The 15,000-nt window shown below is 41.0% G+C and overlaps 1 protein-coding gene across 1 annotated transcript in view; it reads left to right on the plus strand.

Annotated features, from left to right (window-relative positions):
• Positions 1-15,000, plus strand: part of ECHDC2 (enoyl-CoA hydratase domain containing 2) — a gene marked incomplete in the record, with an annotated part of 851,050 nt that overhangs the window by 87,850 nt on the left and 748,200 nt on the right. The window contains 1 exon segment of the mRNA XM_044085957.1: positions 969-1,056. Coding sequence (XP_043941892.1) covers positions 969-1,056 — 88 coding nt within the window.

The following is a 15,000-nucleotide window of genomic DNA, read 5'->3' on the forward strand; positions in this document are numbered from 1 at the left end:
TTCAGCTTTATGTTCTCGAAATGCTGAAATTCGAGACTTCAGCATTTTGAGATTATAAAGTGAAACTATATAATAAATAAATAAATACAAATATATATATATATATATATATATATATATAGTAAATATTCTCTCTATATCTATATATTTGTATTCACGCCTATACGTGTGTGTGTGTGTATACGTGTGTGTGTGTGTGTATGTATGTGTGTATATATATCTATATATATATATATATATATATATATATATATATATATATATATATATATATATATATAGAATAAACGTGTGTCAGATATTTACACACACGCATTTATATATATATATATATATATATATATATATATATATATATATATATATATATATATATATATATATATGGGTTTTGTCCTTGTGTATCATCTCAAATGAAGATGAAAGTATTTTATGAATTTCTTAAGTTAAGACACTTTGTAGATCAGCAGGTGTGAACATTGGCTCTAGATGATGATCACTGTTGGTGTAACACTCCAAACCATTAAGGCATTCCTGCTGTACCTGCAGTACGTCTAGTACCTCCTCCTGTGTTTTTTTTTGTACTGATTCACTTGCTCCTCATTCTAACCCACGTGTTTGTCTCTACCTTTCCAGCATCTATCATTCTTTACATTTTGCTCAAATCTGCCTTTATTTCTCAAAATGCCTTTCTTGACACCCTTGGATATAGTGGACCACCGAAAGTTGTAATGCAAGATCTAAACATTTGCTGTTGTGACATGCTGTCCTAGAATATTGCTTGACATGTACAAAAATAGACCTCTTTAGTAGTATTTTATAATCCTATTTATTCTTGCATATGTTTGTGGAATTGTCTGCCTTTAAGCCCTTCATCTTTGTTTTTTTACCCAGGATAAGTCTGAAATGGTCTACTGGTTACCAGATGTAATAACTTTACAGCTGACATTTGTATGTTTGATTTACAGATGTATGAAGTCGTACAGAAACTAAAGCATGACAACAGTGTGAGGGCTGTATTGTTTAAAAGTGAAGTAAAGGGCATTTTTTGCGCAGGTGGGTGTCTTAAAATATGTTCATATGTACATAGCATTGATCTGTTTAACAGTAATAGTTTTAAAATAACTGTCCCTGCAGAAGTTAAATGTTGCGGTAGGTAAGCTGCAAAAATCACCAGCATATGTTTTGTTAGATTTTACTGTTTTTTTTTTTTGTTAGTTTTGCTAATTTTTATTTCTCAGCTACATTTCAGTAAATGTACCAGTATGGCTGCTGGTTTCCAGTGTGAATTTTCTAACTAATCGGACAAGCTACACATGCTAGGTTATGGATTGCTTTTTGAGTTGTAAAATGTCTGAGGTACATGCAGACAAGACGGTTCATCTAATTGTATAAATATACTGATGTTAGCATAAATTCAGTCACTTTTTCAAAATACTGGTATTTTTGCTTTATTCTCAGATGCTAATATTTCAAATAAGAGACTTATCTGAATTGGTTTAGAGGGTGACTTTAAGAGAATTCTTCTGTGCAACAAACATTTCAAGCCAGATCTTTCTATTCATATTTAATTTTTTTTCTCTATTTTGTTTGCCTTTCTAGCAAACCACATTTTAGGAGGAAATGCTTATAATTTTAAGCAGTTTGGGTCAAGAGATCCAGCCCATCAACGTAGCTTCAGAAGAGCCTTCCTATAGTACTTGTATGCTTTAGTCAAGAAAGGGTGTAGGTGTTCAGAAGATGATTTGGGGATAGGATCCTTTGCTGCTGCTGCCCTTCTGACAGCTGTTGGAATGAAGGAAAAGGTATAGCACTAGAGTATGCATGCTTGCTTTTACTACCAAGTCATTGTTTTCTTGGTTGCTATTGACAGCTGGGAGGTTCTTTCACAGTAGCCATAATAGGTTTCCTTGAACAAATTCTGCATTCCTTTTTTAAGCGGAGTATAAATGCATATTGTAACCTTTACAATAAATACTGTTTATTTGTGAGAGACTGGACATTTGTTGCTCAGGTCCACTTTGAGCCTTGGTCTCAGTTGAACTAACTCTGTTAATGCGATGGAAAAAATATAAACAGTTAATGAAATTCCAGACAACCTTAAATTCATCCATCTTGGAATATTACAGATGTTTCTAACTTTTGTTCAAGACCTCTGCATATACTTTCTAGGTCATTGCTGAGAATGTCAGCTTCTGAATCATTTTAACCAGTTAACAAAGAGTTAAATAAATGACCATTTGTGCTCACTTTGTCTGCATGACTGGCATTATGGATAAAGTCTTGCAGTAAGAGAATCCTGATCAGCTACACTTGCTGCACGATCTGCGATTGTTGGATTTTAGAAATGTATATGCCACCATGTTGGAGAGGTAAGCATGTAAGCTGTTGCAGTGAGTAATGGAGAGGTTACTAATTCCCTCATGAAGAGCAAGTCACTGACGTATTGATCAGCAAGCTCTCATTAGCAGAGTTATGTGAAAAAAATAAGCGCACCGTAGACTTGCGAAAAAACCTGATTGTACTGGTTAACTGATTAGTAAGGATGTCTTCCATCTTGTCAGGGAATTGAACTGTGGAGGTATTGAGTGTAAAAGATATGCGTTCTGAGACAGAGCTGCATGTCTGTGACATAAGAGGCTACTAGCTCAGTACTGTCATCACTCTAATGGGGAAGTTTTAGTTTCCAGTGTAAATCCTCTGACAGCAACCACAGAAGACTGAAGTTATGAGATGTTAATGATCTGCTCCCTGTGCACAGGGTAGAGGATTCAGTTCCTTCCACCTTCATTTGCCTACTGTGTGACTCTCAGCAAGTCAGACGGTGATCTCGGGTTGCCTCTGAAAAGGGACATTTTTGTCCAGAGGGCATACCTGGTCAACAATTGTGTAAAATTGTTTTTCATCCCTAGTGACAGTTGTCCATTGCCATGACAGTCTGTAGAAAGACAGTGATTTACTGCTTGTAGGGATATGAATGGGTTATGGTATTTATGCTGAATTCTTAAATGAATGCAAGATAAGTATCCCCTTTCTGTCAGGGGGGGGGGAGTCTTGGCTGCTACTAATCTGAGTGGTAGGATATTCTCCGTGATGGAGTGGAAATTTCATTTAATGAGACAAGGAGATTCGCTGACATCTGATGCAGGGGTGGAGGTTGTCTTTAACAAATTTCCTACTTTCCCCCAGCCAGCAGTTCATTGGTTCATAGATTAGTACTAGGCTAACTGCCCCTGCAAGCCATTTTTAAGCCTAGCCAATTATTCCCTGTGAGACTTAAACCCCTGTACCTTGTTTGTAAGGCAACCACCTTAACCATTAGGCCACCCTCCCAACCCCTAGTCTAGATTTTGTATAGCTTCTTGTTAGGTACTAGGCTGTCAGCCCAAGGGGCTACATAAGCCTTGCCATCAAGGTTCCCTGGCTTACACCACTCAAGTTATTTTCCTGTGCCACCCAAAGTTTTCCTGTGCCACTGTCGAGCAGACACACACAAGTGATCCCTGGGGTGTATTTCCTATTTCCCATACACTCATCAAGATTTTTCTTGAGTGCTAATGAAGAACTTTACTTGACATAGATGGGTAGCCTGTTCCAGAGTATAGGAAGTCTCTGGGACAGGAATCTATCCCTCCAGCATGTCCTGTTTATTGTGGTGACAAGGTTTAGGTCCCTAGAGCGCGTAGTTCGGAGGGATTGGGATTTCTTTAGGTGTAGCATGTCCAACAGCTCTGGGTTTGACATAGCTTTATATGTTAGGCAGAGATCACCTCTGAGTAGGCGATATGCTGTGGAGTAAAGCTGGAGGTTTTTGAGGCAGTCAGTGTAGGGCATTTGTTTGAGGCCAGTAATCCTCTTTGTGAGGTACTTCTGTGGCCTTTCCAGCTGCTGCAAATGTCTTGAGGTACATTCCAAAACAGGTGTTGTACTCTGTAATGGGTCTAATGAGTGTCGAGTAGAAGGGAACAATGATCTTTTTTCCTGGATGAGAACCCTTTTATGATGTGTGCCATGTAGAAGGACTTCCTGACTACTGTGGCGATGTGACTATCAAAGGAGAGAGTACTATCCACCTGTGTCCCAAGGTCTCTTATCACACATTCGGTGTTAAGTAGATTGCTGCCTATGTGGTAGTTCATGGGTAGAATTTTTACTAAAGGGGATGACACTGCACTTTTTGGCAATGAGCTTGAGGCCATGGCTCTGACAGCAGGCATCTGTCTCAGCGAGGCCCTTCTGTGGGATGTCCACATCATTTGGGGACTTGACTATGGCTCCTAGTTTGCAGTCATCTGCGAACTTCGTTAGCCTGTACTTCAGCAAAGTAGATACCAAACAGGAGAGGTCCCAGGACGGAACCCTGTGGTACTCCACTTGTCACTGCTTTGAGGTCAGATTTGGAGTCTGCAACTTTTACAGTGTGGGTTCTGTCAGTGAGCCAGTTGGCAACCCATCTTGTGACGTAGTGATTTATACCTAGTTTAGTGAGTTTAGCTATAATTCCAGAATGGAGAATGTTGTCGAAAGCCTTGGCAAGGTCAAGGTAGGCTTTGTGAACCACCTTACCCTCATCTACTGCTTTGGTGACTGCTTCAAAACAAGTCAGTCAGGTTCAGGAGGCATGATCTGCCTTTCACAAACCTGAACTGGATGGGATCCAGAGTTTGGAGGTTACAAATGTCTGAGTTCCATGATGATACGTTCCATGGCCTTGCAGACCAGGCTCGTCAGGCTAATAGGTCGATAGTTCCCGGGATCAGTGGTGGCTCCCCCTTTGTGGAGTGGGGGTAACTGTTGCTGTGTCCATTCAGTGGGCACAAAGCATGATGTGAGGCTATTATTGAACATGGTGCTTAAGTAGGGAGCCAGTTCGTTCTGAAGTTCGTATAAAACGCAACCTGGGATTTTGTCCAGTCCCATGGATGCTGTGTTTTTGGCTTTAGAGAGTGCAGCTTTTGCCTGCGTAGTTGTGATTACAGGGACTCTGCATTCTTCCTGTATAGATATGGGCCCTTTAGGGGGGTGGGGGGGTAAAGTTAGCACTGAACCTATCTGCCAGGATGTTGGCAATATCAGTTGGTTCTGTAATTTTTGTGCCTTTGTGCTGTAACTCAGAGCAGATCTGGGTGTTGCTATCGAGATTCTTGACATAGCTGTAGAATGCTTTTTGGTTGTCCTTAGAATTAGTGGCGATTTTGTTTTCGTATCTAGCATTGGAGGAGCTTGTAAGGAATTTCAGCTTCTTACTGAGGCTGACCAGGGAGCTCCTCCACTCATGGGATTTTACTCTTTTGCAAAAGTTTCTTCCTTCTGTTGTACAGTTTATGGCAGGGGACCACGAGATTGGCTTCCTTTTTTTGGAGGATAGCGTTTTGGTTCTGCTTGGGATAGCATGATCCATGCACTCATGTAAGTGCTTATAGAGTGCATTTGTGTATGATTCAGCAGTTGTAACTGTATTGTCCATCTGCATGGGTGTCTTGAAGTTCACCACTTATGTCTTAAGAAGCATATAGTTGGCTTTGGAGAAATTTTTTACTGTGGTTTCCTTAATGGGGGGGGGTGAGGGTGGGATGTGGATATCAAGGGTGATTAGCTTATTGTTGGATCGGACCAACGAGGAGTTGACTTCAGGTGTGGAACACCGGTCACTCATGTTGGTAATGGCTAGGTCTAGGATATTGTTGCCCCTGGTGGGGGTGTGGATAAGTTGATCTAGGGCATTGGAGTTTATGAATTCTAGAAAGTGAGCTAAGGAGTTGGTACACGAGTAGTTTTCCCGGGGTAGTTGAAGTCTCCCATTATTATGGTGTTTGGCTGAACCCTAATATTTTCCAGTACATAAAGAAGAGGAGTGGGAATCCTGGGGCATGGTGGGGGATCTGTAGCAAGCTACAATTTGGATTGCAGTTTTGCCCAGAGTTAGTTGCACTTGGATAACCTCGGATGCATTATGCTGAGCAACTAGCCTGGAGGTGTGGATGTCTTTAATGAATATGGACACCCCTCTGCCTTTGTTTCGGTCCAGGTTACATGGCCATAAAGTGCGGTATGAGTTATAGCCTGGTAGTGCAGGGGTGCTTTCTGGAGCCTTGAACCAGGTCTCTGTCACTGCACAGATATCTATGTTCTCCATTTTAAGGAGTGCCTCGAGTGAGTGCATTTTGAGATTTAGACTTCTAGCATTGAGTAGCATTACCCTCAGTTTTTGCTTGCCTGTTGCGGTGGTGAATTTGTTACTTGAACGTTGCCTAAAAAAGGCACTATAGGGGCAGCAAGAGCCTTAGCCAGTATCCGGAATCCCAGGGGCGACAGGTGCAGACCATCTGTGGCAAAGCATCGTGGTCTGTCGACCATGTCATCCCAAGCAGACAGATACTGGATCCCCTTAGAATGACACCAGAAGCTCAGTCAATTGTTAGTCAATCATTTTGTCCTTGTACTGCGGTATAATTCGGGGCGATGGCAGAATGCTACTCGGGGCTAGGGTCATATCTGCCTGGGCTACAAGATCGGAGAGCTCTTCCATGTCTCTCGTGTAGTCCAGGAAGGTACGTCTCTGGTCATTCACACCAACATGGACAATGAGTCATATTTGTACTTATGTGGCAGATCCTGGCACCCGACAGGCAGCTGACAGTAACCTTCTCCTTGTTTAGCCTGGTGAGTGGGACATCAGTGTGCCGGACTATAGTCACCTATGAGTAGTGTGTTGGGTACATTGTTTAGCCTTATTGGCTGTGGTTGAGTGGCACACTGAGTCTGTGGGCTGTGTCATTTGGGTTGTGTTGGGGGATGGAGGTTGCTTGCGTTTCTTCTTTGGAGGTCTCTGTTGCTTAGACAGATTATTATTGATAGCCTCCGCGAATTTTTGTGTTACTATGTGTGGATTTTGGTGGTGTAGATTTAGTGAGACTGTGAGTGTGGTGTGGTGCAAATGTTTACCTTCTCATGACTCAAGTTCACTCTTGGTTGGAAAGAGCTTTACCTCCAGTTTGGCTAGATAGGTGCATCTCTCACAGGTTGTAGTGTTGGGTGGTAGGAGGAGCGGGTTGTCTGTGTACATGAGGCAATTTCTACATTGCGTCAAGATGCCCAGATTCATCAGATAGACAGGAGAGAACACTGGGAGTGCAGTGGTTAGAATGTTCAGTTGGTGGACTTGCTATTTAGATAAATGCAAGTATTCATTAATTTTTTTAAGTCAAGAATTTTTTAATCTGCTTGCAAGGCTTTGCTTCCTTTTCTGCCAGTTAAAGTATCATCTGCTAGCCTGCTCTGTGGTGTCGCATGTAGCTGCACGTGACTTGTTCAGGATGAATTAATAGGAAGCTTTTGTATCTGGTTGGATGTTAACTTTTTTTTTCTTTTGGCTGTGAGCATGCCTTTCGACGACTTTGCTCAGGAATTTTAGGCAGAAGTCTAAAATCGTACTCTTACTCATTTAAAAAGTTAACAGAGCAACAGCTTTTTGCATCAACATGCATTTTTATACAATAAAGAAGTTCTGATATCTGGCATTATTGACCGACTGCCCAGACATTATTATTACATTTAATTTTGTGGCTGCCAAAGAAGTAAGTACTTAAAAATGGAATTCAGCAATAATTGAATTCAGCAATAATTGAAGTACTGAATACAATAAAGGAGATAAAGTACTGGAGACGGACAGGACCTTTAGAAAAGGAAAAGAGCATAGTTGCATAGAAATAAATGGAATTTGTGGGGACAGTGCACGCATAAAGGAGGGCAGCACTTGAGAAATGTATGTAGTGTTGGAGTGGATGTTAAAAAGAGAACGTATATTTATAACAACAATGAAACCTGTATGCTATGGATTTTTTTTTCTGTTCTGTGTACCTATGTCATCTACAAGTAAGAATATAACAAGCATTTATAAAACGTTTACGAAGAACAGGTAAGAAGATATTAAAATTAGGGACAACTGAAAGGTATGCTGGGAGACATATGGGTGAATGTTTGTCAGTGTGAAGTACAGCTGTGTAAAATTTTACCATAACAGTAGATGTCCTTCTCTTCACTGTTGCAGCATTCGATACATATCCCACCATGGCCAGCCTGTCGCTCGGCCAGTATATACAAGCTTAAATAAGCTCTTGTATGTGCTGTACGTCACATTTATGCTCACCACACACAATGTAGGGCATAAAAGGGATATACGGATGCAACTACCTGGAGCTGAATTGCATCAGAAGAGAACAGTCATAGGCAAAACAGTCCATGGACATCCAGAAGGAAAACAAATGCAGAATAAACAAGAGGGAGATGGAGGGGAGGGAGTGAATATTGCAAAGGAGAAGAGAAGGACATGTACTGTTATGGTAAGATTTTACACAACTCTATTATGTCCTTCTGTATCACTGTTTGGTCTTTCCAGGCTTGTTGGTTGTTGCTGAAGCACCTACCAAGGGGAGAAAACGCTGAGAAGAAAGGAGCCACTTTTGAGATTTTAAGTATTTTCTTCTCATTTGTTTGTTTAGAATTACTGCTTTGCCGCCTACTTTTCGGCGTTTTCCGGCTTGCTAAAGTTTATATCTGTATTAGAAACAGTATTTAGAACACATCTAGAGCCTATTAACTGAGTAAAAGTACTGGTCAGTCCAACAAATAAGCAGAAAAAGCCCCCTTAGAGGCAGAACAAAGTCCCAGTATAATAAAAACTGCACTGGCACGTAGCAATGAATAACTCCTCTCTTTAATTTGTACACATAAGATCACATAAAACCATATCTGGTTAAGCGCTTTCATCTACTGCCGTAGATTTCATCAGAACCACTTACACAATTGTTACTTCCCTTTTTATATAGTATCTCCTTTCATCAATTAACATGTCATAATAGAATAATCACATAATTAAACTTATTACATTAAAATCATCAAAATTTTAAAGTGCACAGTGCTGGATTCCCTCAATATAAACCTATCCGTTTATGTTTAAAAGTATAATATTTTAAAAAATACTTATTTCATATGAATGTAGTAACTTTCATAACACAATCTCCTAAAATGTGTGCAATACACCTAAATCTTAAAAACTTCATTTCATATTTATTTATTGCCACTACCTCTTGATTTCTTTTATACTAAAAAACTTTAAAATAATATATTCATACCTCACTTCTAAGTTGATATAATTAATTATATGACAAGTACGTTCAAGGGTTGGGCTTATACCCTATTATCTATCTAATATAGATTTTATAGAGATGTATTCATTTAGCCCTGGATGTTCTGAAGCATTCAATTTAATTTGCCAACGGGTCTCTTTTTCTAATAATTTCTTCTTTATATTACCTCCCCTAGGATTCACTTGGACCTGTTCAAGAATGCCAAACTCAAACGTCCTACATTCTTTACTAGCTTCACAATGTCTCCATAGGGCATTATTCACATCTTGCCTTTTTATTCTATAATAATGCTCATAGATTCTATTTCTTAAGCATCTAGATGTCATCCCCACATAGTAACATGAACATGTGGAACACTTGGCTAAATATATAACATTTTTAGTTCTACAGTTCCCCTTACAAAATTTAACTATTGTTTTCTGAGAATTGTCCAATGTAACACTACTAGCCCCCGTAATATACTGACACTGGTTACATCTTCCACATTTGGTGGTACCTCCCTCACTTTTACCAACAATGCCCATCATTTTATTTAATCTACTCTTTAAATTCAATCCATTCCTATATACAAATGTTGGTCTGGGGCCTACTATCTTGTATATATCCTCATCTGTTTCTATTATGTTCCAATTTTTTACTATTGTGTCTTTAAATTTGTTCACTAATGGCGCATATTGTATAACACAATCTCTCCTATATTCAGCATTTACTTTCTTAGAATGACCGATGCCATGCACACTCGCCAGTATGGGTTTGTATTTTTTACCCCACTCTTGTTTTACGTATTCCACTACGTCATACACCATCCATCCAGGATATCCCCTATCAATAAACATTATAGCTATGTTATTTAACTCGACTATGACATCCTCATAACATGATGTCATCCTGGCGGCTCTAATACATTGTCCTTTGATGATACTTTTTTTCTGATACTGGGGGTGGCAGCTATTGTACTCTAAATAGTCATTACTAAAGGTCTCCTTCCTATATAAGTTGGATTTAAACTTCTTGCTCTCAATAGTAACCTTGGTGTCTAAGTATGAGATACTTTTTTATTCATACTTGTAGTAAATCATACTTGTAGTAAATCTTAAATACTCATTCCTACTATTAAGATAATTCATAAATTTTTGTAATAGTTCCTCACTGCCCTTCCATATGATAAACACATCATCTAAAAACCTGAGAACATCTTATATAGATTTTCCACTCAGTTTCTAAGATGTATTCTTCTTCCCAATTTAGTAAAAATAAATTGGCAAACATGGGGGCACACGCTGCCCCCATGGCTACTCCCTTGTTTTGCCTATAATATTCTCCTTGAAACATAATAAAATTGTTCTTCAAAACTACTTCCATAAAGACCATGAGGACACTTATTTTCTCCCACGTTAACTTGCTATATTTGCGCATACTTTCTTGAAATCTTATAAGTCCCTCATCCTGGGGTATACTTGAGAATAGGTCCACCACATCTATCGTTACTAAAAAAAACAATCATCAGACTTTTTATTATTATTACATAAGTTTGTGAGACTGCAGTTCCACCATATGGATTTAGTTGTAAACACGCCATTATGTTTACCCTAAATTGATTTATATGCCTCAATCCAAGTTGAGTAATACGGAGCAGTAAAGCTTCAGCTTCAATTACAAGATCTGTTGGGGGCTATATCATTAGCAATTGTCAGTAAGATAAATAAATACTGAATAATTGTTTTTGGAGTAATCCTCGAATGTAGAGGACATATTAAGATGAAACATCTAGAGCCTGTTTACTGCATTGCCTGTGTTGCACTTAATTTAAAATCGTTTTTTTTCTCTTAAAATTGCATTTTACCTGACTTTGGCCTAGCACTCAAGTGTGGGGTCATTTATTGCACTGTTGTGAATATTTTGCTACTTGTGTATCTCTGCTACCTTTAAACTTAAAAAAAAAAAAAAAAAAAAATCTTTTTTTCCCCACTTTCTGAAATGTAAGAAAGTTCAGTTACATATTTGCTGTTCTGAACTGTTTGTAAGTTTCTTGGAGGCCAGTGCTTGCTTGGGCTAAAGGGAAGTCTCTCTGTTTACCAGTGGCAGTGGTTAACACTGAGCAGCCTGCCTGTCCCTGTAGGAGTGGTTACTGCCTAGAAGCTGTAGTTTTATTGGCCATTTTGGGTCAATTCCAAACTCCTTGATCTCTCTCTTAAAACCCTGCAACTCTCTTTTTGCACGGTCTTGCGCACAGAGCAGTGTCGGGCAGTGCCGTTTAAACTATTCCTGGCTCCACAAAGTCTGCTCTTCACTTTTTCCCCTTAGAACTGCTCTAAATCTCTAAGCACTCTATTTTCATTCTAAAGCCCTACACTTGCTCGTATAAGTAATCTCATAGGTAAACACAAACTAAAGCACTACATCCTCTTATACTCCTTCTAAGCACTTGCTCCCTGTTGGTTCTTTCTGATCAGTAAATAAGTAGTTCCTATATTCAGGCATGTCCAAAGGTCAGTTTTGAGTTTACTGTCCAGTCCAGCTGGTGAATCTGGGAATCTTGAGGCAATGTTACAACTGCCTTATGTATACAGACCACCCTCTTCTCCTCCAAACAAACTCAAATATATGTGAGAGATGCAACTATATAACTGGAGGCTAAGCTCTCTCAACCCAGTACTGGCACACACACACCACAAATCAAGTCTCGCATAGACCTATCGCATCAGCAAACCAAACGCACAAAAACATACTGTGAGGCTCTAAATAAAAATCTGCCTAAGCAGCAGAGACCTCCAAAGCAGACATCCAAGCAACACCTACCACGAAACAATATCCACGTAGCACATAGCTCACAAAGTTAGTGTGCCACACAGTCACAGCCCTTAAGGCTAAACAACACACCTAATACATTTGTAATAGGTGACTCTATTGTCAGACACACTGACGTCCCACTCACCAGGCTGAACAAGAAGGTCACTGTAAGCTGTCAGGTGCCAGGATCCGCCACATAACACAAGCACTCGGGTCACTCTAAAGCGAGTACAAATATGACTCCGTCATTGTCCATGCTGGTGTGAATGACCTGAGACGTACCTCCCTGGACTACATAAAAAAAGACGTACAGGAGCTCTTTGATCATGTAGTCCAGGCCGGTATGACCCTGACCTTGAGTAGCATCTTATCCTCACCAAGAATGATGCCACAGTATAAAGACAATGATCAATTTTAACAATTGGCTAAAGTGTTGGTGTCATTCAAAGGGGATCCAGTGTCTGTCAGCCTGGGATGACATGCTCGACAAGCCACATTGCTTCCCTAGGGACGGCTTGCACCCGTCACCCCTGGGTTTTCGAATACTGGCAAAGGCTCTTGCCTCCCCCATAGTGCCTTTTTTAGGCAAGGCTGAAAAGACAAACCCACCCCCATAGACAAGGGTAATGCTGCTCAACGCCAGAAGTCTAAACCTCAAAATGCACACACTCGAGACTCTTCTCAGTATGGAGAATATCGATATCTGTGCAGTAACGGAAACCTGGTTCAATGTTCCTGAGAGCACCCCGGCACTAACAGGTTATACTTCATACCATGCTTTCCGGCCCCAAAACTCTGACCGAACCACAAAAGTAGGGGGAGTATCCATATTTATCAAATATACCCACACCTCCAGGTTAGTGGCACTGCACGAAGCATGGGAGACCATCCATGTGCAACTAACAGTGGGCAAAACTGCCTTTCAGTTTGTAGCCTGCTACAGACCACCCTCCCAAACACAGGAACGTCACTCTGCTTTCCTGAGAACACTGGAGAATATGAAGGTCTCTCCAAACACTATTATATTGGGTGACTTCAACTACCCAAACATCAATTGGGAAAACTACTCAAGCCCAAACACCCTCGCCCAATGGTTCCTAGAATTTATAAACTCAAATGCTATGGAACAATTGGTCACCACTCCCACAAGAGGGGAAAACGTATTGGATCTGGTCATCACCAACATGGAGTCTCCATGTTCCACACCAGAGGTATACCCCTCATTGGTAAGATCAGACCATAAACAAATCTCACTGGACATCCATATTCCATCCCACACCTAGCCATGGAAACCACGGTGAAGAACTTCTCAAAGGCAAACTTCACACTTCTCAAAACTGAGGTGGAATCCTTCAAAGCCCCCTGGCCAGTGGAAAATAAGGCCCAAAATGCAGAATCCTTTACAAAAGCATTCTATGGACACCTACAGGAATGCATGGAGCATGCTATCCCAAATAAAACCAGGACTCACTCCTCCAAAGGCAGGAGACCTGTCTGGTGGACCCCGTCCATAAATAAGCTATTCAACAGAAGGAGAAAGCTACTACATGACAGAGCAAAATCCCAAAAAGGGAAGGCATCACTGATCAGTACTAGCAAGAAACTACGATCCCTCATAAATCTATGGCCAGCTTCGAAAGAAAAATTGCACAAGACACTAAAGATAATCGCAAGGCCATCTTTAGTTATGTCAGAAACCTGGGAGGCAACTCCCAGATATGCTCTGAGTTGTTGCAAAATGACAAAAAATACACTGAACCCACAGAACTTGCCAACATCCTGGCAGAAAGGTTCACTGCAAACTTCTCCCCCCCCCTTCCCCCCCAAAAGAGCAAATGTCTATCCCAACAGAGTGTAACCTTCCTGAGATCACAGATGCACAGGTGAGAGCTGCCCTCTCCAAAGCAAAAAACACAGCATCAATGGGACCAGACGGTGTCCCGGGCTGCGTCTTACACGAGCTCCAAGAAGAACTGAACCCTCATATAAAGTCAGTGTTCAATCTCAGCCTTACTACAGGATATGTACCCAAGGAATGGCGTACAGCAACAGTGGTCCCACTCCACAAAGGTGGTGCCACAATAGACCCCGGAAACTATCGTCCTATAAGCCTGACTAGTCTGGTCTGCAAAGCTATGGAGTGTATCATGGAAATCATAAACAAAGACATTGGGAACCTCCAGACACTGGATCCTACCCAATTCGGCTTCGTTAAGGGCAGATCTTGCCTCTTGAACTTGGTCGACTTCGATGAAGGGAAGGTAGTCCACACAGCCTACCTGGAGCTCGCAAAAGCCTTCGACACAATACCCCACTCGGGCATCATAAATAAGCTCACCAGCTTAAATATCAACCCCTATGTCACAAGATGGGTTGCAAACTGGCTCAGGGATAGAACCCACATGGTCAGAATAGCAGGTGCCATGTCAGACTCTAAACCAGTTACAAGTGGTGACTCACAAGGCTCAGTCCTGGGACCTCTCTTGTTCGGTATATATTTCTCTGAGGTACAGGCTAACACGGGTGGACTATGGCTGACCAAGTTCGCAGATGACTGCAAACTGGGTGCCGTAATAACTCTCCGGCTGACACAAGCATCCTCCAAAAGGGTCTCACAGAGACTGATAACTGGTGCCAGAGCCATGGCCTAAAGCTAAATGCCAAAAAGTGCATAGTCATCCCCTTTGGGAAATGCCCACAAATTACCACATAGGTGGTAATCCATTAAGTACGGAAGAAGTAATTAGGGACTTGGGGACCCAAGTAGATAGCAATCTCTCCTTTGACAATCACATTGCCAAAGTGGTTAGAAAGACCTTCTATATAGCCCACCTTATCATGAAAGAGTTCACATCTAAATCGAGAGGTCATTGGCCCCTCTACTCGTCAGTTATCAGGCCCATAGAGTACAATGCCCCGTTTTGGGATGTACCTTACCTGACACCTGCAGCAACTGGAAAGACCCCAAAAGTATCTCACCAAGAGGATCAAGGGGCTCAAACAGATGCCTTATGCAGTTCGGCTAAAGAAACTCTAGCTCTACTCAGTTGCATACCGCCTA

This window comes from Protopterus annectens, chromosome 10.part0 (genome assembly GCF_019279795.1).
Source record: "Protopterus annectens isolate FY-2018-M chromosome 10.part0, PAN1.0, whole genome shotgun sequence".
In the NCBI taxonomy this organism is placed as follows: domain Eukaryota; kingdom Metazoa; phylum Chordata; order Ceratodontiformes; family Protopteridae; genus Protopterus; species Protopterus annectens.